This window comes from Ranitomeya imitator, chromosome 5, assembly GCF_032444005.1.
Source record: "Ranitomeya imitator isolate aRanImi1 chromosome 5, aRanImi1.pri, whole genome shotgun sequence".
In the NCBI taxonomy this organism is placed as follows: domain Eukaryota; kingdom Metazoa; phylum Chordata; class Amphibia; order Anura; family Dendrobatidae; genus Ranitomeya; species Ranitomeya imitator.
The window spans coordinates 545,857,172-545,883,790 of NC_091286.1; the positions used below are offsets into that span (position 1 = coordinate 545,857,172).

The 26,619-nt window shown below is 43.9% G+C and overlaps 1 protein-coding gene across 2 annotated transcripts in view; it reads right to left on the minus strand.

The window, feature by feature from the left end:
- LOC138638382 (glutathione hydrolase-like YwrD proenzyme) overlaps nucleotides 1-26,619 on the minus strand; it is a 104,318-nt gene that overhangs the window by 25,151 nt on the left and 52,548 nt on the right. For both annotated transcript variants that reach the window (XM_069727623.1, XM_069727621.1), the window contains exons 8-9: nucleotides 20,857-21,028; nucleotides 15,324-15,486 (exon numbers count right to left, since the gene is read on the minus strand). In XM_069727623.1, coding sequence (XP_069583724.1) covers nucleotides 15,324-15,486; nucleotides 20,857-21,028 — 335 coding nt within the window. The remainder of the gene's footprint in view (nucleotides 1-15,323; nucleotides 15,487-20,856; nucleotides 21,029-26,619) is intronic.

The window sequence follows — 26,619 nt, forward strand, 5'->3', positions numbered from 1 at the left end:
GCCGGCTTACGCTAATGCCTATATGAATTTCTTTGAAATCAATAATGTCTTTCCTAATGATCTCTTTTCACGATTTGCCTTGGGATATCATCGATATATCGATGATATCTTTTTCATCTGGACAGGTACATCTAATTCTATGCTTGAATTTTTTTCACAATTGAATTCTATCTATCCGGAGTTACAGTTTACACTACACCATAGTATGGAATCAGTCCCATTCTTGGACACACTGGTTGTGAAGGACATTGAAGGTAATCTTTCCACAGACCTTTACTGCAAGCCCACCGACAGTAATAGCCTCTTGCACTACTCAAGTTGCCACCCTAGGACTACGAAAAATAGCCTGCCACGCTCACAATTCGATAGAGTGTCACGTATCGTTTCCAACCCTGAAATTCGCAAAGAAAGATTGGATACCACGGCCCATAAATTCGAACAGAGACACTACCCACCCAAATTACTGGATTCTGAAAAGACCAGGGCTCTAAGTCCGCCTTCCCCTCAACCTCCTATGTACCCCAGGGATCGGATTCCCTTTGTACATACATTTCATCCGACAATGCCCAGGGTATACTCTATCATTAGGAAACACTGGCCACTGCTGTCTAAAGCATATCCTGAAATAGACTCATTTAAGGCACCCACCCTGATCTGTACCAAACGACCTTCTAATATCCGTGACAAATTAGTTAGAGCTGATGTGGGGAGCTCTAGGCCTACTTCAATACAGAGGACACTGACGACTCGCCGACAGGGGACATTCCCCTGTCTCAATTGTGCAGCTTGCTCTAACGTCATCAAATCTGACAGTATAACCCATCCTAGGACAGGCAAATCTTTTCTCATCAAAGGTTTTCACACATGTAATTCTAATTTTGTAGTGTATCTGGTGAAATGTCCGTGTGGTCTCCTCTATGTGGGGGAGACTACCCAACATGTGAGGGATCGCATTGCGAGCCATAAATCGACCATCCGTTGTAATAAAAATTGGCTCCCCATACCAGAACATTTCTCTAAATCGGGACACTCTGTGGCTCAACTCCGCTTCCAGGTTATAGAACATGTCCCCCGCCCCCGTAGGGGTGGCAATCATGTAAAACTACTCAAGTTAAGAGAGACATATTGGATCCATAAATTAGACACTCTAGCCCCTAAAGGTCTTAATAGAGACATAGATTGGCTCCTATGAATAATCTCTTATCCCATTGCTTTTACAGACCCGCTAGACTACTATCTGTGTAGGTGAGTTTCATATATAGCTCTTTTTTCCCTCCCCCCCTCCCACTCCTTTCCCCCCCCCCCTCCCGTTCTTTCCCTCCCCAACCAACCCCTACCCCTCTTTTCCCCCCCTCCCTCCCCTTTCCCCCCCCCCCACCCCCCCGCCTCCCTTTGCTTTCTTCCCCCTCCACCCTCTGGTTTCTGTCTCTGGATTTCCCTGTTCCCTCTTAGCCATATACCCCGGGTCTAGTCTTCTCCACACTATGTCCTTATCCTCTGGACACTATTGATAATAGATATATATCCATTAGGGACTCCAGTACCTTAGCTCTTTCCCCTTATGATTTATCCTTTCATCATCTTACTTAGCTTCCCATGTTGTACTTTCACTCAGCCCTTTATATAGCCCTCCTTCCTATTTCATACTGTTAAGTCTCACACACTGCAGCGTCCTGTGGCCACTACACAGCGCTCTCACAGCGCTACCGCTCTCCTCTGGGTTACCCTGACGACAGGATACACACAGGCACCTGCGCAGTGTGTCCCGGCCAGTCAGCGCCACGTCACTTCCGGTCCGGGACTTCCGGTTTCGGCGCTCCTCGCCGCATATAACACAGCGTCATGGGGGCTGCAGGCACGCTGCTGTCCATAGCAAGGCGCGGGAGCGCCGCTGATATCCACTACTCCGCAGGTAATGTGCGCCTCCACACTATCTAGGACACAGTAGCGCCAAAACGGCCTTTCATTTGTCCCTATACATATTGATCTATTTGGCCTTTTCCCCTTCCCCCCATAGGCTACAACATATATTGCATGCAGGCCAGCACCCTTGAGGACTCATAACCTTTACCTCAGCTATAGGTACCCCATTCCCTCTGATCTCTATATCTCAGTCTATAACATAGTGGGCTAGACCTCTTTTCTAACTATGATGCCATTCTTTGCAGCTGTAATCTTGGCACTGAGGGATATCTACCCTTTCCACTTCACTCCACTTCTTCTTGTGGATAAGGTAACCATATGTTTCCTGTTTTCATTTGCCAGAACTAGTCTACCTATGAGCCTATTACTGTATATAATGTATATATTATTCGTTTATTGGTTTATATGTTGTCTTTTACTCCTAGGATCACGGGATTTTTTCAAATAAGTACACCATCACTATACTACATTTGTGTATTATTTTTTAGTTTGTTATTTTGTCATTTGGTGATTTATGATTTTTTTGTTCTTTCAGCGATTCAATGAATAAGGCTCTGGTTGAGCCGAAACGTTTGCTTTTTATACATATCGCTTCCAGCATTATATTTCTGTTTCGCTCCCCTATCCAAATTTATTTTGTGACTAATAAATATTTAAGCGTTAATCACACGTTGTCATTAGAGTGTGCGGTGTATACATATTTATTAGTATTGCAGCTCCGGTGCAGGCGTACTTTGTCTGCCCTGTTGAGGGCAGAGCAAAGTACTGCAGTGAGCAGGAGCTGGGCCTCTCTGACCTTTCCCGGTGCCTGTGCACTGCAGTACTTTGCTCTGCCCTCAATAGGGCAACGTACGCCTGCGCCGGAACTGCAGCGTGAAGAAAAGAAGATGACATCATCGTAAGAAGATAGGAGGCCCGGACTGGACGCCGACGCCCATCGGACCCGGACTGCAGCTGGACCGCCCCTGGGGGAGTATAATATAACCTGTTTTTCTCATCTTTCAGGATACATCTGGGGCTTATCTACAGCATTACGGAATGCTGTAGATAATAATAAATAATAATAATAATTTTATTTATATAGCGCCAACATATTCCGCAGCGCTTTACAAATTATAGAGGGGACTTGTACAGACAATAGACATTACAGCATAACAGAAATACAGTTCAAAACAGATACCAGGAGGAGTGAGGGCCCTGCTCGCAAGCTTACAAACTATGGGGAAAAGGGGAGACACGAGAGGTGGATGGTAACAATTGCTTTAGTTATTCGGACCAGCTATAGTGTAAGGCTCAGGTGTTCATGTAAAGCTGCATGAACCAGTTAACTGCCTAAGTATGTAGCAGTACAGACACAGAGGGCTAATACTGCATAAAGTGTATGAGAACATGATGCGAGGAACCTTTTTTTTTTTTTTTTTTTTATTATAAATAGGCCACACAGGGATCGTTAGGTTAATGCATTGAGGCGGTAGGCCAGTCTGAACAAATGAGTTTTTAGGGCACGCTTAAAACTGTGGGGATTGGGGATTAATCGTATTAACCTAGGTAGTGCATTCCAAAGATAAGATAAGCCCCTGATGCCGGTGGCTGCCGCCCCTCTTGGATTTTTGGGGTGACAGGTTCCCTTGACCTTGCCACATGACTTAAGAGATAAAGTCCAAACAGAATCTCCTCCAAAAAGTAAAAACCTCCATTTGATAGCAGTCTCAGGTTTCATAACTCCTCATTAGTGCAAAGCAGAAGGCCTTTTAACATTCACAAAATACACACAGCTAAACCAGTTCTCGTGCTTTGCATTGATGAGAATGTAAGTGCACAAGGACAAGGTCCTCTCCCCTCTGTACCAGTCTGTCATTGTAAATTTGTTTACTGTAAACAATATCTATAACTCTGTATGTAACGCCTTTCTCATGTACAGCACCATTGAATTAATGGTGCTATATAAATAAATAATAATAATAATGAGCAGCAAACACAGAAACAAGTGTCTGCAAGCATAGATTCTGGTTTAGCTTCTTATCCTATGTAGCGCTATGCTTGGCGCCCCTGCATGTTGTCCTGTTCTGTTAGGCTGGAGTCACACTAGCGAGTTTTACGGACGTAAGAGCGCAGAAAATATGTCCGTAAAACTAGCCAAACAAACGGCACAATTATTCTCTATGCCCCTGCTCCTATCTGCCGTATTTTAGTGATCCGTATTATACTGGCTTCTACGGCCGTAGAAAATCGCAGCATGCTGCGTTTGTCACCGTACTGCGCAAAAAATACGCCAATGAAAGTCTATGGAAGCCAGAAAAATACGGATCACACACGGACCAGCAGTCTAACTTGCGAGAAATACGCAGCGGTGTTAGAGAGAAAAGCCGGCAATTCAGTGCGGTGTACAGTAAAATCACACTGACAGGTTACAATAGAATAGGTAGAATAAATGTGGACACATATAATAGGTATATATATATATATATATATATATATATGTCATTGAGACACAAATATGTATATATATTATTACTTCATACAGCGCTAGATAGCTTTAAAGCCGGTAATTCAATTACCGGCTTTTGCTATCTCCTTCCTAAAACCGACATGATATGAGACCTGGTTTACATACAGTAAACCATCTCATATCCCCATTTTTTTGGCTCGAGTTCATATGAGGACAACCAGCAGAGAGCGCCTCTTATGAACTCGAGCCTGGGAGCTTTCTAGGAAAGTTCCCACGATCTAGGGACAACCAGCAGAGGGCGCCTCACCGCAAATGAAGGTAAATATAGGTCACTGACCTACTTTACCTTCATTCCCCGGGGTTTTGCAGCCACGAACAACGCTGCATTAGCAAAGCTCGTGGCTGCAAAATATTTTAACCCCTTCAGATGGATTTACATCGTTGGACATTACAGATCTTCGGAAGGTAAGGATATTGTTGGTTTATTTTTTTTTTTGTTACAGAACGAGGGTCTTCAGTGATTGGATTGGGTGTTGAATAAAATATTACAACAACCTTTGTGTTTATTACATTAAAATAATTTTTAATAATGTGTTTGTGTTTTTTTTAACCCTTTACTACTATTGGATTAATAATGGATAGGTGTCATAATTGACGCCTCTCCATTATTAATTTGGCTTAGTGTCACCTTACAATAGCAAGGTGGCATTAACCCTTCATTACCCCATATCCCACTGCTACACGGGAATGGGAAGAGAGTGGCCAAGTGCCAGAATAGGCGCATCTTCCAGATGTGCCTTTTCTGGGGTGGCTGGGGGCAGGTGTTTTTAGCCAAGGGGGGGGCCAATAACCGTGGACCCTCTCCAGGCTATTAATATCTGCCCTCAGTCACTGGCTTTACTAATCTGGCGGAGAAAATTGCGCGGGAGCCCACGCCAATTTTTTCCGCCATTTAAATCTTTAATTTAGTAGATAGAACGGCCAAATTTTGCATATACACACTACTAACATTAGTAGTGTGGAATATGCAAAAAAAAGGTGATATGAGATGGTTTACTGTATGTAAACCATGTCTCATATCATGTCGGGTTTAGGAAGGAGAAAGCAAAAGCCGGTAATTGAATTACCGGCTTTAAAGCTATCTAGCGCTGTATGAAGTAATAATATATATACATATACTGTATGTGTCTAATGACACATATATATATATATATATATAGACAGTATATATATATATATATTTTTTTTAACACATGTATCCCTTGTATAGCCGTATGTTGGTTTTGCAAGCCTGCGAGAAAAACACGCAGTACGGATGCCATACGGATTACATACGGAGGATGCCATGCGCAAAAAACGCTGAAACACCCTGCCTACGAAGGAGCTATGGACCACTATTTTGGGGACTTTTCAGCGTATTACGGCCGTAATATACGGACCGTATTGTCTTACGCCGAGTGTGACTCCAGCCTTACCATGCAGGGATGTCGGCTTACTCACCTCCCTAGGCCACAGCGCGATGCCCGGTGTGCTCTGGTTCCTGCTTCTGCCCTTCTCTGTGCATACCACCTTGTGTCTCGGCAGCGTGCCTAGGGCATGGGTGTGTGCGTTATCCTTTGTTATTAAAGGGACATCACATGCACATGGTAAATGCCCCCAGCAACTGCTGGGAGGCATTTAGTTACAGTAAATGTGCTTGAACCTGCAACGTGTCTCCCAAACAATAGTTGAGAGACAACTTGCATAAAAGGCACCCTCCCCTACTGGGAGGTGCCTGAGTAATACCTATAGTTCTGTTAGGTGGTTGGTGGTAACTATATGTTGTCAGATACCCTTCCCTAGTCTGATTGTGTCCCTTATCCAGTATCCTGATTACCCGTGAGTCCATCATAGTTGCCCTTGTATTCCTGTAACTGCTTTGGCAGTGTCTGTATCCCATGGCCGTGTAGGGAATGTGACATTATGTTTTAATATGTTTTGCCAAATGTTTCTTAATTATATTAAGTGATACTGCTACACTATTTCTTGGTACTGCTACACTTATGTGTATTCCCAGTAATGTCTTTATGTATAATATGTCTATACAATTATTGTTATAATGTTTAAAAGGAAAGGGAAGTACCCAGGGCCAGTTCTTAGGCATAGTGTTAGGGGAGTAGTACCCCAAGTTGGCCACTAGATGGGGGCATTATAGAAAAATAGTTACCTTAGGAGGGGCACGGCTGGTATAAGATAGTGAGGGCTTCCTGTTTTAGTTAGTTGGGACCGGGATGCCTGTGTGGGACACAGGGCCCAGCACATAGTATCCAGGGAGCCAGAGTACAGCAGGAACCACAGTAACATCAGCGATAGCGGTGCAGTAAAAGTGGGACTGCAGTGCTACAGAGAGAAAGCTAAGCGGAATGGGAGCAAGGTATCCAAAATGTGGCCGATTTTTGCTTGGGCCGCTATTTCTAGGACCGGGTGAAACGGCAGAGAATACCCCCACAAGAAGCAGGAATTCTGGGCATTGAGGACACTGAGGGACTGGAGAAAATGTACTGTCCAGGGGACAGGCTTAGCGGCAGAGTGAAGAGGCAAAGGAAAGCGTTGCCAATTGTAAGGAATGAATGTGCCCTGGATAATGCTGTGATAAGTAACGAAGTTGAAGTTAAAGTAAAGCCGGACTGTGACTCTTTAATTGTGGGACCGTCTGTAGAAAATACAGATGACGCAGAGAAGCAGCACCGAGGTACTCAGAGAAGGAAACATGATCTTGTGCCGGGAGGGGGCCAGGGAGTGATACTGGGATTACTGTTGGCCATGTCAGCAGCCCTGGCCCCGGCCGAATCCTACACTTGGCGTAATCGGCAGGATCTGCCCCATATGGCAGTGAAGCCGACGCGGAGGAAAAGGGAGGAAAGACTGTAACTATACTGGATATGACTAAAGTCAAGGCTTCAGGAGGAACGGATGTCCTGGAGATGACAAACAATCTGGATGTGACTACAAATTTGCAAAGGACTGATGAAACAAACATGGCGATGATGGCAGGGAATGGCGCCAAAATGGAAGGCTACTGCTGTGACTACACCCTTCTTGGGCATAACTGTGCGGAAATGGCGCGAAGATCTCTCCCCCTGAGAATGCGCCGAAGACATCTAGCCCTACGCCTACTGAGACAACTGGAGACAGAAAGGGAGGAAAGACAGGAAGCGACCCCACCCTGAAACAGGTGGGGCCCCAAAGAAAATCATGGGTACAGCTGCACAGTGCCATTATGCGACCCGGCACCGGCAGCAATGCATCGGTCCAGTGGCAGCGGAGGAGTGAGCCGCCTGGAGTGACAATGGCGATGGGAGAGGGATTGGGCCCGGTTCATGCAGCGGAGCCGCGAGGAGTGGGGAAAGCCCTTACCCGAAGCCGGAGGACCTCAGCGGCTGCCTGAAGTCGTGTGCCATCCGGATGAAGACAAGCGACAAAGTCCGGTGGGACAAAGCGATCAACATCGGTAGCTTGTGGAGTCAGAGCCCGGACGTCCGTCGAGACCAGGGCCGTCGGTTGAAAGGCTGAAGTCCTCACATCCATAGGAGCCTGGACCAGAAGCTAGGCCGCAGCTGGGACTACTTCCGGAAAGATCAGTCCACACCACATTCACGGAAGGATATAGCGGTCGCGGAGAGGACGTGGTTCGGAGACGACAACCAGAGGCGATGAGTGTACCTCGACCCATGGCCCAAGCGAGTGAGATCCCTTCCCCGTCACTTACCCCTGGAGCCCGCCCTAAGTCACTTACCCCTGCTGTGGCCGACCGACCTTCGCCAAAGGAGTCAGAGGTCCCGGAGTGTACAAAAGCTCGCCGGGTGTTGCAGGGAAGGCACGTCATGGGCTCTCAGGCGTCCCAGGGGGCCGCATGTCCTGCCCCTGTCACCGAGGGGCCGTTTCCTTTTCCCGACCAGCTGACCTGGATAGCTGTTATAGTGGAGCAGAAGAAGAAAACGGAGGAGGTCTTGTCTGAGTTGCGCCAGCCAGGAGGTGGGCTATGGCCAGACGCCGCACTTTCGGCTAGTTGACATATGTATAGTCGGGCTGAGGAGACGGCTTTATTTGTGAGGTTGAGACCTGCCAGAAGGTCTATGTGAACGCGGCCTCAGTGAAATTCGGGAGACCCCTGGAAGAAGGGGATTGGGTCTTCTTCTATAAAGAGAACTGCCCTCGGGGCTATTATGCTGTGGCGATGACCTTGTGCAGCAGGTGAAGCAGTATGGGGGATTGAGTGTGGCCTAATCAGATGCCCGCAGAGTTTGTTCTTTTAGGCCCTTTACCGTAATGGTTTTATCGAGGCAATCCATGGTTTCTGCGGTTGCAAAGCCACCCATATCCCGAAGTCAGGAATGGAATAAAGGAGTAGAGACAGGACAGTGGTTCGTGCTGTGCTGTTGCACTAAAAATGATGATGAAGGACTGTTACGCGTCCTTCCGAGCAAAGGAGATGTGTTCAATCGGATTCAGGTCTGGGGAACAGGTGGGCCAGTCCATAGCTTCAATGCCTTCATCATGCAGGAACTGCTGACACACTCCAGCCACATGAGGTCTGGCATTGTCATGCATTAGGTGGAACACAGGACCAACTGCACCAGCATATGGTCTCACAAGGGGTCTGAAGATCTCATCTCGGTGCCTAATGGCAGTCAGGCTATCTCTGGCGAGCACATGGAGGGCTATGCGGCCCTCCAAAGAAATGCCACCCAACACCAATACTGACCTACTGCCAAACCGTATCCCAAAATAGAAGAAAGACAGCGCCACAGCGGTCGGTGATGAAGACCTTACGTATTTATGTGCTCAGTGTGAACCTGCTTTCATCTGTGAAGAGCACAGGGCATTAGTGGCGAATTTGCCAATCCTGGTGTTCTGTGGCAAATTCTGCACGGTGTTGGGCTGTGAGCACAACCCCCATCTGTGGATGTCGGGCACTCAGACCATGCTAATGGAGTTGGTTTCAAATCGTTTGTGCAGACACATGCACAACTGTGGCCAGCTGGAGGTCATTTTGCAGGGCTCTGGCAGTGCTCCTCCTGTTCCTCCTTGCACAAAGGCTGAGGAAACGGTCCTGGTGCTGGTTTGTTGCCCTCTTATGGCCCCCTCCACGTCTCCTGGTGTACTGGCCTGTCTCCTGGTAGCGCTTCCAGCCTCTGGACACTACGCTGACAAAAAAAGAAATAATCCTTGCCACGGCTCGCATTGATGTGCCATCCTTGGTGAGCTGCATCTGAGCCACTTGAGTGGGTTGTAGAGTACATCTCATGCTACCACGAGTGTGAAAGCACAACCAACATTCAAAAGTGACCAAAACATCAGCCAGAAAGCATTGGTACTGAGATGTGATCTGTGGTCCCCACCTGCAGGACCACTCCTTTATTGAGTGTTTCTTGATAATTGTCAATAATTTCCATCTGTTGTCTATTCCATTTGCACAACAGCATGTGGAATTGATTGTCAAACAGTGTTGCTTCCTAAGTGGACAGTTTGATTTCACAGAAGTTTGATTTACATTGAGTTATATTCTGTTGTTTAAGTGTTCCCTTTATTTTTTTAGCAGTATATATATGTGTTGTTAAAGTTTTGCAATGGTTGGGGACAACCATATTGAAAGAAAGGGGGAATGTAGGGAATGTGACATTATGTTTTAATATGTTTTGCCAAATGTCCCTTAATTTAATTAAGTGATACTGCTACACTAGTCGGTGTATTATCACTGCTGTATTTCTTGGTACTGCTACACTTATGTGTATTACCAGTAATGTCCTTATGTATAATGTGTTACATAACCCAATGTGTTACATAATCCTTATGTATAATGTGTTACCCCGGGCCAGTTATTAGGTATAGTGTTAGGGGAGTAGTACCCCAAGTTGGCCACTAGATAGGGACATTATAGAAAAATAGTTAGCATAAGAGGGGCACAGCGGGTATAAAATAGTGAGGGCTTCCTGTTTTAGTTGGGGCCGGGGTGCCCATGTGGGACACAGGGCTGGCTAGCCCAGGACAACACCGTGCCCTGCAACATTCTTCTAAGAATGGGCCCAGCAGATAGTATCCATGGAGCCAGAGTACAGCACGAAGCTCAGTAACATCAGCGATAGCAGTGCAGTAAAGTGGGACTGCAGTGCTACAGAAAGAAAGTTAAGCGGAATGGGAGCAAGGTGGCAGATTTTTGCGTGTGCCGCTATTCTTAGGATGGGGCGAAATGGCAGAGAATACCCCCACAAGAAGCAGGAATTCTAGGCATTGAGGACATTGAGGGACCGGAGGAAACGTACTATCCCGGGGACAGGCTTAGCGGCAGAGAGAAGAGGCAAGGGAAAGCGTTGCCAATTGTAAGGAATGAATGTGTCCTAGATAATGCTGTGATAAGTAAAGAAGTTGAAGTTAAAGTGAAGCCGGACTGTGACTCTTTAATTGCGGAACCATCTGTAGAAAATACACTCTCGTACCGGGAGATCTCAGATGACGCAGAGAAGCAGCACTGAGGTGCTCAGAGAAAGAAACATGATCTTGTGCCGGGAGGGAGCCAGGGAGTGATACAGGGATTAATGTCTGCCATGTCAGCAACCCTGGCCCTGGCCGAATCCTACATCCGCATTGGCGGTACCTGTCTTTTACCCCGGGGGTTGAATACCCAGGCGAGAACTGTGAACTCATCCTCGTGGCCACGCTGTCTGCACAAGGAGAACCTGTCCCCAAGGCCATCCTGTGTGAGCTTGTCCTGAGAGGCCATCTTTAGTAAGCTGGTCCCGAGAGCCTGTCCTGTGTGAACATGTACCGAGAGGCCGTCCTTTGTGAACTTGTCCCAAGAGCCATCCTGTGTGAACTTCTCCCGAGAGGCCGTCCTGTGTGAACTTGTCCCGAGGACATCCTGTGTGAACTTGTCCAGAGGGGCCATCCTGTGTGAACTTGTCCCGAGAGGCCGTCCTGTGTGAACTTGTCCCAAGAGGCCATCCTGTGAGAACTTGTCCCGAGAGGCCGTCCTGTGTGAACTTGTCCTGAGAGGCCGTCCTGTGTAAACTTGTTCCGAGAGGCCGTCCTGTGTGAACTTGTCCCGAGAGGCCATCCTGTGTGAACTTGTCCCGAGAAGCCATCCTGTGTGAACTTGTCCCGAGAGGCCGTCCTGTGTGAACTTGGCCTGATAGGCCGTCCTGTGTGAACTTTGTGAACCCCGTAGAATGTAAGTCCGCAAGGACAGGGTCCTCTCTCTGTACCAGTCTGTCATTGTAAATTTATTTTCTGTTAACAATATCTATAACCCTGTATGTAACCCCTTTTCTCATGTACAGCACCATGGAATTAATGGTGCTATATAAATAAATAATAATAATAATAACTTGTCCCGAGAGGCCGTCCTGCTCTGTCCGAGAAGCAGAAGTAGTGTCTCTGCACTTTGGGGTCAGCAGCTACGGTCGGACGTCGCACCGAAGTGGCACCTGGCAGATACCTGCCGCACAAATCTGACCTCACCACTAGAGGCTCCAGCGAAGCCGGGGGCTGCTTAGTCACGCCAGTCCAGGGCAAGTCTCGTCCATGGCACAGTGGGTCTATGAACCACATGCGCCACCTAGGAGCGTAACATCCCAAGTCATATTCAAAAGCCCTTAAAAGGGTTGATATTAACTTTTAGGATTGCTACCTCCAATAGGTGGTGCTAGATTTCCTGCTCTCTTCTTCTCAGAAGAGGTTATTTGCATACATTAGTACCATATACAATGAATGGAGTAGCACTGCTATCATTCCATTTTAGCTCTTCCACATTGTGCACTCAGTGTGAAAGAACGGCTTGGGACAAATGCTTTGGAGTCCTCCATTTTAATGATTGGTGGAATGTCCCCATGGTTGGATTCCCAGTGTGGGAAACCTCCTTTAATACTCTATGCTGTATTCATTTTGGATACTGATGTGTGGTATGCAATGGCGGTAACCTAGAAGTGTTCCACAATGTTTTCCACTTTTTTGTGTATACATTTCGATTCACCATTTTTTTAAAAAGATGTATGCTTTTCCCTTGTATATGACACAGACATTTATCTGTGTATCTGTGTGTCGTACTACCAATGAACAATGATTGCTATGTTGGTGAGATACTGCACATACAGCAAATACAATTTATTTTGCTTGAAAAAGGAAAGCTGTGAAGTGATTGCTATAACACCAACCACTAATAAAGTGGTAGTGGAAATCAAATATGAATACTAGAAGGGTCAGGGATAGTAATCTTGCATTTTCTCATTTGCTGAGTCTGCTCCTGTTGGCTTATTATTTTTTTTTTTGCATGGAACAAGTGGTGCAGGTAAAAGGGTCAGTCCTGGTGTGTCAGGTTCACATTAATGTGACATACAGTTTATATAATGTGTGAGATAAAAGCTATAGGATGATGATGAACAAAGATCATGTGTGTTCTCTGTTAGGGAGTGTTCCGCGACGTCACAAGGTAGAGCAGGTAAATCTTATCACACCGCTCCCAGCTTCCAGCTTCTCGTGCTTAACGTTTCGTAATTTTAGGTCAATATTCCTGCAGGACTTGGATATATCGACAATCAGGGGAGAAAGTTCAGAACTTCAAGATAAATATATAAAATAGACTATGTTTCAGGTGTCAGTAAAATTATTCTACAAGAAATAAAGCTGGACAGTGCTAGGCATATTTTATAAAGTTTATTTTAGTTTTTATTCTCATCACAAATATATCTTTCTAAAAGGATTTGTCATTTACAGAGAAAATGGATAGGGAGAAAGGGGGAAGTTTCGGCTGCAGATTTGATGAGGATAATTTGCAACTCAAAAAAGCACATGTAAATTTTGTCATGTCTGAAGAAATCCAAGACTCTTAAACATGTAAGACTAAGGGCATGTGCACACATTTTTTCAGGTGGATTTCTTCCAGATTCTGCCTGAAAAAGCCCCGCAATGTGCCCCATTAAATGAACATAGTGCCCATGATCAATGTCACTTCTTTTAACCACTTTTGGATCAGAGACCCTGGAGCAGTTAAGTGAAGTGAGAAGCTCATTATTTGAGCTTGGAAGCCGCCTGCTCTCTCTTACCAGTATAGAGTGAAAACTGCCCTCAGCGGATCGAACGATGCACTCAGGAAAATGACCGCGAGCTGCAGCCATAGTGCTGAATCTGTGCTAAACCCTCTCATTCGCAAGATCAGAGGGGTACCAGTGGGCAGACCACCACCAATCATACAGTTATGGGATTGGAATAAATCAGTAAGCAGAACTGACACTTTCAACATGTCAACCCTACGGCAATGTGAACTAGGACAAATTCATCATTATCAGGCATAAGTTACCATTTTGCAACAAAATAGGACTATGCCATTGGGACGGTCTGCAGTTTATAACAGCATGAATTGTGGCTATGGCACAAAAGACAAGGTGATGGCCAAATCTTATGTTTGCTCATGGTTGCTGGGAAGCTGTAGTGAAACGGTGTTTCCCCAGACTTTTCTATTCCATTTTCATATTATTTCTGGTTTATAAAAAATGTGTTGTTATAATTCTATATAAAGTTCTGTTATGTAGAGTGATAACTCCATAAACTTAACTTGGAGTGCATTATTGGGGGGACAGCAAGGTGGCTCAATGGTTAGCATTACTGCTTGGTAGTGGGGTCATGGGTTCAAATCCCACCAAGAACAACGTCTGAAAGGAGTTTGTATGTTCTCCCCGTGTTTGCATGGGTTTCTCCTGGGTACGCCGGTTTCCTCCCACACTACAAAGGTATACTGGTAGAGGATTTAGATTGTGAGCCCCAATGTGGACAGTGCCGATAATGTATGTAAAGCACTATGGAATTAATGGCGCTATCTAAGCAAGAAAAATAAATAAACTATACTTCAAAACTGTCTTGGATAATGATTTGGTAACCAGCTTTATATTACGGAAACATTACAAAGCTTGGCTCCGAATCATTAAGTGCAGAACATGCCGTACACTTACACATGTGCACTCAGTCCTATAAATCACATCTACAGAAAGCTATCATTTTATCTAAATATAACACACCACGCTTGTACCAACACTTCTGGGTCCACCTTACAAGTTATACCTGTGTGTTATGGAACTATACAAAAGTATTCACCATTATTTTAATAGATCTGATTTTCAAGCTTTTTGTCAGGAATTCTTTTGGGGGTGGTTTGCAATTTTGAAGTTACTACTTTTACTTAAAACTGAATTCGCCATAGAGCAGGAGGTGGGAGAATTCCTTACATCTATATATGTCAGTATTTTGAGTTTTGTTTTTTTTAAATTTAACTGTGCCTGGCCCTTTTTTTAAAAAAAATAGACAGAGCTTTGCTTGATAGGGTATAGCCTCAGCGCTGTGCTTACAAGCACAGCAGAAAAGCGCTTGGAACCTCTGCACGATGGAAGTAAACAATATTCTCGAAAAGGCAAAGTTACAGGGAGAATAAGGGCAAATTTTAATAAGAAGTCAATTGCAGAGTTGCATTTTTTTTACAAGCACTAAGAAAACATACCCATCTAAGAAAACGGGAATAAACCTTTAAAGTCCCCATACTTATAAAAAAAGATCATTGGTGGGATTGTCAAACCACCTACTTTGTATGGGAGCAAGATCTTAAAAATAGAAATTTTTTGCTAAGGTTAGCACTTTGTTTTGTTAATCTGTCCCAAGAACCTCAGTAAAGCAATTGGACTAAGGATTCAGGCTAGGTTCACATTAGCGTTCGGCTGAGCTGTAGAGGGCTGCGTACTTCCTTCCTTAAGCTCTGCCTACTTCCGAACTTCTTCCGTTTAGCTCCACCTAATGGAGGAAGTATGCAGCCCTCCGCAGCTCAGCCGAACGCTAATGTGAACCTAGCCTAACAGTGAACACTGTAGAAGAACGTCAACTAGAAGGACTATTGCCAAAGTGAAACACATAATGTAATAAAATAATTACTAACCTGCAAAGTGAACCCACAACCTTCCGGTACAAGTCCTGTGCCAAAATCCATGCAATTGCTATTAATAAATGAACAGGCATTGCCGTGTTCATCCACCACGGTGAAGTACACGGTGTCACTTCCCATTTCAAAAGGATTTCCATGGTTAGTAGCTTCTGAGGCCCTTAAGAAATAAGAGGAAGGCAATGTAAAAATGCTAAGAGGACAAGGGCTTCATTATTACTAAATTTATATTACTGAAATCAATAGAAAAGTCAGATTACCTGGATACTAATACTGAATCTTAATATCTGACTGGTGAGTAGAGGGGTAAATTAATGGTAATCTTCTATGTATAGAATAAATCTAGGCTATAATTCTCTATATAGTACGTAGACTTGGAAACAAGCAGAAAGTGAAGAGGGTCCTGTTCTAGGAATCGGTGATGGTCTTATCGACATGCTGTCCCAGGGTTTCCTATTGAAATTTAAGGTTTTTCTTTTAGCCTAAATAATTAGTGGAGAAAGGTTGAAATCGATGGACCCGAGTCTTTTTTCAACCTATGTAACTGTATATGGAATGTATAGAGAGAATGATAATGTATTCCCCATTGAATGGTTTTAAGCCTCCCATACAAATTAGATAAAAATGGGCTAAAGAATGACAATTTGGACTGAAAATGTTACCCAATGTTACCTATACACTGCCTTCTGAAAATGTGGATATATATTCAACCTGGACAACACCTTTTAAGACATTTCACAACCTCTGAATAAAAAAACTCGATCACAAAGCAATCAAGAGAGGATGTCTTCATATCGTAGCACTAATAATCAGTACATTGTTACACACATTAACTTTTTTATCATAGTTTTAAGAGCAAGGACAGTGGAAAAATGCTATATATGCGTAGGGGTTTCCTAGGTGGCACTGCGGTCTCACCTTATGTCTCATCCCAAAACACAAAAAGGTTCCAAAGTCTGCAATAGATTTATGGCCAGGTAATATCCATGGAGCAGCCAGCAAGTAAAGTAAACAGCTTTATCTAAAGCACACAAAGCAACCTTACACACACTGGTACCAGCATCACAGGCCACCCCGCTGTGGTCATGAAGTCATCCTCTGCCTACGACACTTTACAGCCTGAAAGGGCAGAAGCTGCGCCAACAATGGACTCTGGGATAATAATATGTGAGGACTTTGCTCCACATTATCTATATAAATAAGGCACAGTAAGGCTATGTGCACACGTAGTTTGGGTCCACTGCGAATTTTTCCGCAGCGGATTCCAGCAGATTTGATAAATCCGCAGTGGAAAACCGCTGCGGATTTATCGCGGATTTACCGCGGTTTTCCTGCGGTTTCCACTGCGGATTTACAACTGTGGTTTTCCATAAGGGCAGTTGTAAATCCGCACAAAAGAAGTGACATGCTGCGGATTGTAAACCGCTGCGTTTCCGTGCGGTTCTTTCCGCAGCATGTGCACAGCGTTTTTTTTTCCCATACGTTTACATTGAACTGTAAACGCAGGGGAAACTGCTGCGAAAACGCTGCGAATCCGCAGCAAAATCCGCATCGTGTGCACATAGCCTAAGAGAAGCAACCCTATTATTTCGCTGGTCCCCAAATAAGAGAAAAGCATTGAAGGGGCATGACTACGGCCATTATTAATGTTCATTAGTTACCCAACTAATTTCTACACTTTTATGAATTTCTTATGCAATGACTATTCACAGCATTACTTGCACGAGAGGAATTTTAAAGAGGATCTCTCACCAGTACAAAAGTGGCCACTATTTGCTCTGATTTTCTTCCCAATGCCCCCTTGAATATAAAGGTTTTTTTTATCTGATTTTAGATATAGGGGCCTGTTCATTTACTGCTAATTTTTATGGTCTTCATCAAAGGAACTTGGCTTATTTGGTAATGATGCAGAGGAGCCTAAGGACACGCACCCAGAGAACCCCGTGAGCCACGTCCTGTTGCTAAAGACCAGAAAAATGAGAACTAAAGAAAAAGGCCTACATCTCTGGAACCGTATGGCAGATATTTAAAAAAGGAAAAAAACTGAATATTCAGGTGAGCAGTGAAAATAAAATAAGACCAAGTAGTGGTCAGCTTTGACTTGGTGATAAGTCTTCTTTAATATTTTACCAGTGACACTGCCATGACTATATTACTGTCAATTTATTAAAAAACATCCAAACAGCAGTGTATGCAATCAAACAGGTCGAATATGACATCAATAGTAACGTAAGAGGTACAAGCACCTTCTTAATAACAGAAATGGTCTTTAGGCTTCGTTGATATGGAGGATTTTTTATTTCCCAATTTATTTCCCAATTTGTACAGAAAATTTTAGGATTTTCTTGCGTATTATTACAATTACTTTTGTGTTTTTTTTTATTCTGTACTACAACCACAGCGTACTTAGGCTATGTGCGCACGTTGCGGATTGATGTGCAGTTAAACTGCACTGCGGATTACCCGCGGATTTGCAGCGGATTTACCGTGGTTTTTGTGCGGATTCCACCTGCGGTTTTACACCTGCGAATTCCTATTGAAGAGCAGGTGTAAACCGCTGCGGACTCCGCACAAAGAATTGACATGCTGCGGAAAAAACACCGCTGCGTTTCCGCGCGTTTTTTCCTCAGCATGTGCACTGTTGATTTTGTTTTCTATACGTTTACATGGTACTGTACAACGCACGGAAAACAGCTGCAGATCCGTAGCGTCAAATCCGCTGCGGATCCTCAGCAAAATCCGCAATGTGTGCACATAGCCTAACACCTGTGTATTCATGTAAGGCTAGATTTTGTGTGTGTTAAGCTTTCTGGTCTTTACCAACAGAACATTGCATTCTCTGGATTTTCTGGGGGCATGTCTTTAGGCTGCTCTGTAATATTACCCTGTGAGGCACACTACCTCTGAAAAACAACAAAAATGTATCACTAAATAAAACGGCCCTTATCTCCAAGGTCCATGCACTCTTCCCCCAGAGTATGTCTCTAAGGGCTCGTTCACACCACTGTACTTATAGGACGAGTACTATCCAAGTTTTTATCAAGTAGCATTCAGACCAATGTTAGGTAATGGGACAGTGCCGATTCCTTTTTTCCTTTTTTTTTCCCCTGGTCCGAATCTGTGAAAAAAAAATTGCAGCTTGCTGAGATTTCACTACGAAATCGGAAGCCACTCACCCATTAAATTCTATGGATGCATGGAACACGGACTCGGACAATGTAGAAATTTTGTCCCGATCTTCAGACCTCATCTATGGGATCACACTGAGGTGAGACACACTGATCAAACTTGGATCAGAGCGTTATTATCATAATCGGTCCGATTCTCTAGGACAGAATATACACTCGTGTGATCCTGGCCTAAGTAGTAGAAAGTATATCTGGATCCAAAATGGACGCAGCCAATTTTTGTTTTTATTATTTCAGTTTTTTTCTTTCTAAGAATTCAGTGAACTAGACCTGGGAAAAATGATCTTTCAGTTCAGTGCAGAAATACCAAACTTGTCTAGTTTTTTTTTTTTTAATTGTTTAACGACCTAAAAAGAAAAAAAAAACCTTAAAATAACTCGTACTTTTCCATGATGGAGCCGTGTGAAGACTTTTTCTTTGACGACAAGCTTTAGTTTTTATTGACACCATTTTTGGGTACATATACAACATTTTCATTGCTTTTCATTGCATTTTTTTGGGAGAGATGCAAAAACTGGAAAACGGCAATTCAAGGTTTTCCACTTTTTTTTTTTTTTTCTTTCTTGTGTTTACTGTACAGGTCAAATTATTTTATATTTTGTTGGATCAAACTTTTACAGACACGGCAATAAGGAATATGCTTTTTTTACTTTTAACTTGTGAAAAGAGGTGAATGAATTAAATTTTTATCTTGTTTTTTTTTAAACTTTTGCTTTTACATTTTTAAAATCATCTTTTCTTTTACTTTATACCACATTTTTTAGTCCCAATAGGGAACCTGAATCTGTGTTGATTTTTTATGCACTGCAATACCACAGTATTGCAATATATAGTAACAATAACAGTCTGCTATAAGGCCCAGACAAAGAAATACAAGTAAAACAGCAATGCAAAAAAAAACCCCACTATGCATAAAACCACCCTAAATATATAAAAGCTACAAATGAGAAACTCCCATATCTGAAAAGACAGACAACATACATTACTTCCATCTCAGCCCTGGGTAGGATAACTACAATAATCTATCAGATCATGTTTATTGTGAGAAGGTCAATGGTAAAACAGTGAAGGGAAGAAATGTGTCATTAACCTCATAGCCTCAGTGCTATGAACCCAGAAGTATACTCCAACATGTTATGTGCTGAGAGGGGGTAATCAGCTATAATAGGGCTGGGTTTTTTGGGGAAAAACCTGAAGAGTGGGTGGGAGGTTGTTCACCATATCTCCACTCGAGGGTGTGGTCCAGAAGGTAAGGCTATGTGCACACGTTCAGGAATTCATGCAGAAAATTCTTGTAGAAATCTGGACATTTCTGTCAGATTTCCGCATGAAATCCGCATGCGTTTTTTTGTGCGGTTTTGACACGGTTTTTGGGCGTTTTTTGCGCGTTTTTTTGCATGGTTTTTGCGCGTTTTTTCCCAGACATTTCCCAATGCATTAGACAGTGGGAAATCCGCAAAAATAATGAACAGGTTCATTATTTTTTCGCAATGCATTTTTCATGCGGAAAAACGCACATCATGTGCACAGAAATTGCGGATTCCATTATAAATGATGGGATGCTTAATGTATGCAGATTATTTGCGGTTTTATAGCGTTTTTATAGCGCAAAAACGCTAAAAAACCGCAAATAATCTGCAACGTGTGCACATAGCCTAAATGTGGAGGCTTTGGACTCATTCAGCGTTCTGTGTGTCTGGAGATGAGATCTCCAGAGCTGTGTTTGTGTTAAAGAGAGAAGAATCTGCTTTTTCCCTGAGAGGGAAAACCCTTCAGCCACACAGACTGTATTATATATGTCAATTTGTTGTTCCCTGAGAGAGCAAACCCCAAAGCCACACAGACTGTACTACATGCTATTTTGCTTTTCCTGTTATGCCAGAAGAGCCATGTTTGTTACCTAATTTTGCACTGGTTTATGCAATATGTTTTTGATAAACCAGTTGAAAACTTAAACAGAGAGTGTTCCTGTGACTACCTCTTTGAGCAGCTGAGTGAGCCGATCTGCGACATTATGCATTTCTTATATTCTCCAAGGCTATTCCCCTCCAAACCCCCCCTTACAGTATCCTCAAAGGTTTATAGCCACATGCAATCTCAGAACATTTTCCTTATACATTTGATAATTTTAACTACCACAAAAATGATTACATTAAATTAAGACTAAGTACAAATTAGCAAAATGTATTGTAAGCTGGCTTGCAGGATTCACATTTCATCCGATATTCCTCTTCCCGACTTACTATACATGTTGCAGTACTAATCGGTCCACAGATTAGATTAAGTGTCATAATTACTTTTTAGATATGGACATTATTACCTAAGTCTCAGCTAACGCTTACCTGTTCATATCAATATCTTTCCCACGTTTTGTACAGTACACCTTACTGAGGAGCTCCTCTGTGGGTACGGGAAGAACTGCACTATCCGCACAGTACCAGCTTGCATCTGCTGTGCTACGTTTCAGAACCTCGGTTACAGTATGGATGTAATCTGCGCTATTATGACCCAGAGCTGTAAAGTGACAAATTATAGAATAATTAGGGAACAACATACTGTAACTACAAGAAAAATAAAGCCATATTGGTCTGACAGATTGAGGTATGCTGTTTATTGATATAATTACTCTTTAGTGGACCAAACACATTGAAAAGAATTGTTCAGGCTGAATATTCTATTCACTGATCCCCCAAACCCCTATTTAAAAAAAATAGTGGAGGTAAGACCCCATACGCCATACTGCACCAGTATTAAACATGATGCTCCACTGTGTCAAACTAATCATCTGGGGAAACAATCTGTTATATTTTAACAGCTATTGATCAGATTGATAGTGAATATTAAAGATCAGGATCTGTGATCTATATGAGAATTACCTAACAGCAAAAAGCCCCACACTAACAGCATCATAACTGGTAACTGTGTCATAAATGTCTACAAGGCTGTTAGTTTGGGTTATGAGATGCACTGTAATACAGATCTGAAAATATAGCCACCATCAGGTTGTGTGAATTAATCCTAAACCTGTATGTAGGCAGTGCCTGTTGTGCTTACCAGTGAATAGGCTAGCTCCAAAGGTACAGCAAACTTTCTTGCCAGAATAGAAAAAAAATGTTATTTTCACGGGTTTATCGCGACAGAGAGGCGCCAGGAGATCGCAGAGTCAGATTTCTCCTACAATGATTAGAAGCAATTTACCTTCAAATTAAATGGTGTAAATTTCTTTTTTGGTAGTGCAGGGGTTAATTTGCTCAGTTGAGAGCTCCTGGAAGCTTTCCTGTGTTAAGGCTCTCAGCTGTTCACTGTTAGCCACTCATCTCCTATATAAACTGGGCCCTGGCCGGCACTCATTGTCAGAGCTAGCTTATGTTGCATTGCTGGAGGTTGTCGGTAGCTGCTAATGGAGAAGGCGTTTGGTGGATTTGTCTGTCACTGTTGCTAGATTTTGAGTGTGTGTAAATTCCCTTTCTTCTCCTACTTTGGTTTAACCCTATCCTCCACTCCCCGATGCATTCCTGTTATGTGTGTTTATATGTATGATTGGCATTTTCCTTTATCCCTATTCGTATTTCCTGGTAAGTCTGGTTGGCATATTACGGTACACTACTACTCTCCTCTACCCTGGGTGGAGGAAGGGTACAGACTGAGGGCGGATTCAGGAGCTAAGGCAAGGTACGTGTCCCCGGCGTCTCCACCATTAGAAGTAATCCAGGGAACATGGTGAGCTAGGTCGCCCCTATAGTTTGGAACAGGGAAGGAGACCCTGGTCCTGGGACACCCGAAAACAGAGTTGTGACAATTATATACATCTATATATATAATTGTCTAAGGGTCACTTCTGTCTGTCTGTCTGTCCTTCTGTCTGTCACAGATATTCATTGGTCGCGGCCTCTGTCAGTCATGGAAATCTAAGTCGCTGATTGGTCGTGGCAAAACAGCCACGACCAATCAGCGGCGGGCACAGTCCGGAAGAAAATGCCTGCTCCTTCCTCCCCGCAGTCAGTGCCCGGCATCCGCATACTCCCCTCCGGTCAGCGCTCACACAGGGTTAATGGCAGCATTGACAGCGGTGTAACACACTCAGTTAACGCTGCTATTAACCCTGTGTAACCAACTTTTTACTTTAGTAAAAATATCTAATGTTAAAAATAATAATAAAAAAAAAAAATAGTTACATACTCACCCTCCAGTGGCCCCCCCGGATCAGGAACTGGCCTTTCCCGCTCCGCGCGACGCCCCAGTGACCGCTGCATGCATTGCGGTCTTGCGAGATGATGACGTGCGGTCTCGCGAGACCGCTACGTCATCATCTCGCGAGACCGCAATGCAATCTTCAGACCGGAGCGCGCTACGAGCATCTGGAACCGGCCGCTTCGATCCGGAGACTCCAGGAGGTGAGAAAATAACTTTTTTATTTTAATTCTTTTTTTTAACAGGGATATGGTGCATACTACGTGACTGGGCAATATACTATGTGACTGGGCAATATACTACGTGGCTCTGTGCTGTATACTACGTGGCTCTGTGCTGTATACTACGTAGCTTTGTGCTGTATACTACGTGACTCTGTGCTGTATACTACGCGGCTCTGTGCTGTATACTACGTGGCTCTGTGCTGTATACTACGTGGCTGGGCAATATACTTCGTGGCTCTGTGCTGTATACTATGTGACTCTGTGCTGTATACTACGTGGCTCTGTGCTGTATACTACGTGGCTTTGTGCTGTATACTACGTGACTCTGTGCTGTATACTACGTGACTCTGTGCTGTATACTACGTGACACTGTGCTGTATACTACGTGGCTGGGCAACATACTGCGTGGCTCTGTGCTGTATACTACGTGACCCTGTGCTGTATACTACGTGGCTCTGTGCGGTATACTACGTGGCTCTGTGCTGTATACTACGTGGCTCTGTGCTGTATACTACGTGGCTGGGCAATATACTACGTGGCTCTGTGCTGTATACTACGTGGCTCTGTGCTGTATACTATGTGACTGTGCTGTATACTACGTGGCTCTGTGCTGTATACTACGTGGCTCTGTGCTGTATACTACGTGGCTCTGTGCTGTATACTATGTGGCTGGCCAATATACTATGTGACTGGGCAATATACTACGCGAACTACGTGGCGGGGCAATATACTACGCGGCTGGGCAATATACTACGTGGTTGGGCAATATACTACGTGGCTGGGCAATATACTATGTGGCTGGGCAATATACTATGTGGCTGGGCAATATACTACGTAGCTGGGCAATATACTATGTGACTGGGCAATATACTACGTGGCTGGGCAATATGCTCTGTGCTGTATACTACGTCGCTGGGCAATATACTACGTGGCTGGGCAATGTACTACGTGACTGGGCAATATACTACGTGGCTGGGCAATATACTACGTGGCTGGGCAATATACGTCGCTGGGCAATAAACTACGTGACTGGGCAATATACTACGTGGGTAGGCAATATACTACGTGGCTGGGCAATATACTATGTGGTTGGGCAATATACTATGTGGCTGGGCAAGCTGGGCAATATACTATGTGGCTGGGCAATATACTATGTGACTGGGCAAGCTGGGCAATATACTACGTAGCTGGGCAATATACTATGTGACTGGGCAATATACTACGTGGCTGGGCAATATGCACTGTGCTGTATACTACGTCGCTGAGCAATGTACTACGTGACTGGGCAATATACTACGTGGCTGGGCAATATACTACGTGGCTGGGCAATATACTATGTGGCTGGGCAATATACTACGTGGCTGGGCAATATACTACGTCGCTGGGCAATATACTACATGGCTGGGCAATATACTACGTCGCTGGGCAATATACTATGTGACTGGGCAATATACTACGTGGCTGGGCAATATGCTCTGTGCTGTATACTACGTCGCTGGGCAATATACTACGTGGCTGGGCAATGTACTACGTGACTGGGCAATATACTACGTGGCTGGGCAATATACGTCGCTGGGCAATATACTACGTGACTGGGCAATATACTACGTGGGTGTGCAATATACTATGTGGTTGGGCAATATACTATGTGGCTGGGCAAGCTGGGCAATATACTATGTGGCTGGGCAATATACTATGTGACTGGGCAAGCTGGGCAATATACTACGTAGCTGGGCAATATACTATGTGACTGGGCAATATACTACGTGGCTGGGCAATATGCTCTGTGCTGTATACTACGTCGCTGAGCAATGTACTACGTGACTGGGCAATATACTACGTGGCTGGGCAATATACTACGTGGCTGGGCAATATACTATGTGGCTGGGCAATATACTACGTGGCTGGGCAATATACTACGTCGCTGGGCAATATACTACGTGGCTGGGCAATATACTACGTCGCTGGGCAATATACTACATGGCTGGGCAATGTACTACGTGACTGGGCAATATACTACGTGGCTGGGCAATATAATACGTCGCTGGGCAATATACTACGTGGCTGGGCAATATACTACGTGGCTGGGCAATATACAGTTAGGGCCAGAAATATTTGGACAGTGACACAAGTTTAGCTGTTTACAAAAACATGTTCAGAAATAAAATTATATATGTAATATGGGCTGAAAGTGCACACTCCCAGCTGCAATATGATAGTTTCCACATCCAAATCGGAGAAAGGGTTTAGGAATCATAGCTCTGTAATGCATAGCGTCCTCTTTTTCAAGGGACCAAAAGTAATTGGACAATGGACTCTAAGAGCTGCAATTAACTCTGAAGGCGTCTCCCTCGTTAACCTGTAATCAATGAAGTAGTTAAAAGGTCAGGGGTGGATTCCAGGTGTGTGGTTTTGCATTTGGAAGCTGTTGCTGTGAGCAGACAACATGCGGTCAAAGGAACTCTCAATTGAGGTGAAGCAGAACATCCTGAGGCTGAAAAAAAAGAAAAAATCCATCAGAGAGATAGCAGACATGCTTGGAGTAGCAAAATCAACAGTTGGGTACATTCTGAGAAAAAAGGAATTGACTGGTGAGCTTGGGAACTCAAAAAGGCCTGGGCGTCCACGGATGACAACAGTGGTGGATGATCGCCGCATACTTAATTTGGTGAAGAAGAACCCGTTCACAACATCAACTGAAGTCCAGAACACTCTCAGTGAAGTAGGTGTATCTGTCTCTAAGTCAACAGTAAAGAGAAAACTCCGTGACAGTAAATACAAAGGGTTCACATCTAGATGCAAACCATTCATCAATACCAAAAATAGACAGGTCAGAGTTAAATTTGCAGAAAAACACCTCAAGAAGCCAGCTCAGTTCTGGAAAAGTATTCTATGGACAGATGAGACAAAGATCAACCTGTACCAGAATGATGGGAAGAAAAAAGTTTGGAGAAGAAAGGGAACGGCACATGATCCAAGGCACACCACATCCTCTGTAAAACATGGTGGAGGCAACATGATGGCATGGGCATGCATGGCTTTCAATGGCACTGGGTCACTTGTGTTTATTGATGACATAAGAGCAGACAAGAGTAGCCGGATGAATTCTGAAGTGTACCGGGATATACTTTCAGCCCAGATTCAGCCAAATGCTGCAAAGTTGATTGGACGGCGCTTCATAGTACAGATGGACAATGACCCCAAGCATACAGCCAAAGCTACCTAGGAGTTCATGAGTGCCAAAAAGTGGAACATTCTGCAATGGCCAAGTCAATCTCCAGATCTAAACCCAATTGAGCATGCATTTCACTTGCTCAAATCCAGACTTAAGACGGAAAGACCCACAAACAAGCAAGACCTGAAGGCTGCAGCTGTAAAGGCCTGGCAAAGCATTAAGAAGGAGGAAACCCAGCGTTTGGTGATGTCCATGGGTTCCAGACTTAAGGCAGTGATTGCCTCCAAAGGATTTGCAACAAAATATTGAAAATAAAAATATTTTGTTTGAGTTATGTTTATTTGTCCAATTACTTTTGACCTCCTAAAATGTGGAGTGTTTGTAAAGAAATGTGTACAATTCCTACATTTTCTATCAGATATTTTTGTTCAACCCTTCAAATTAAACGTTACAATCTGCACTTGAATTCTGTTGTAGAGGTTTCATTTCAAATCCAATATGGTGGCATGCAGAGC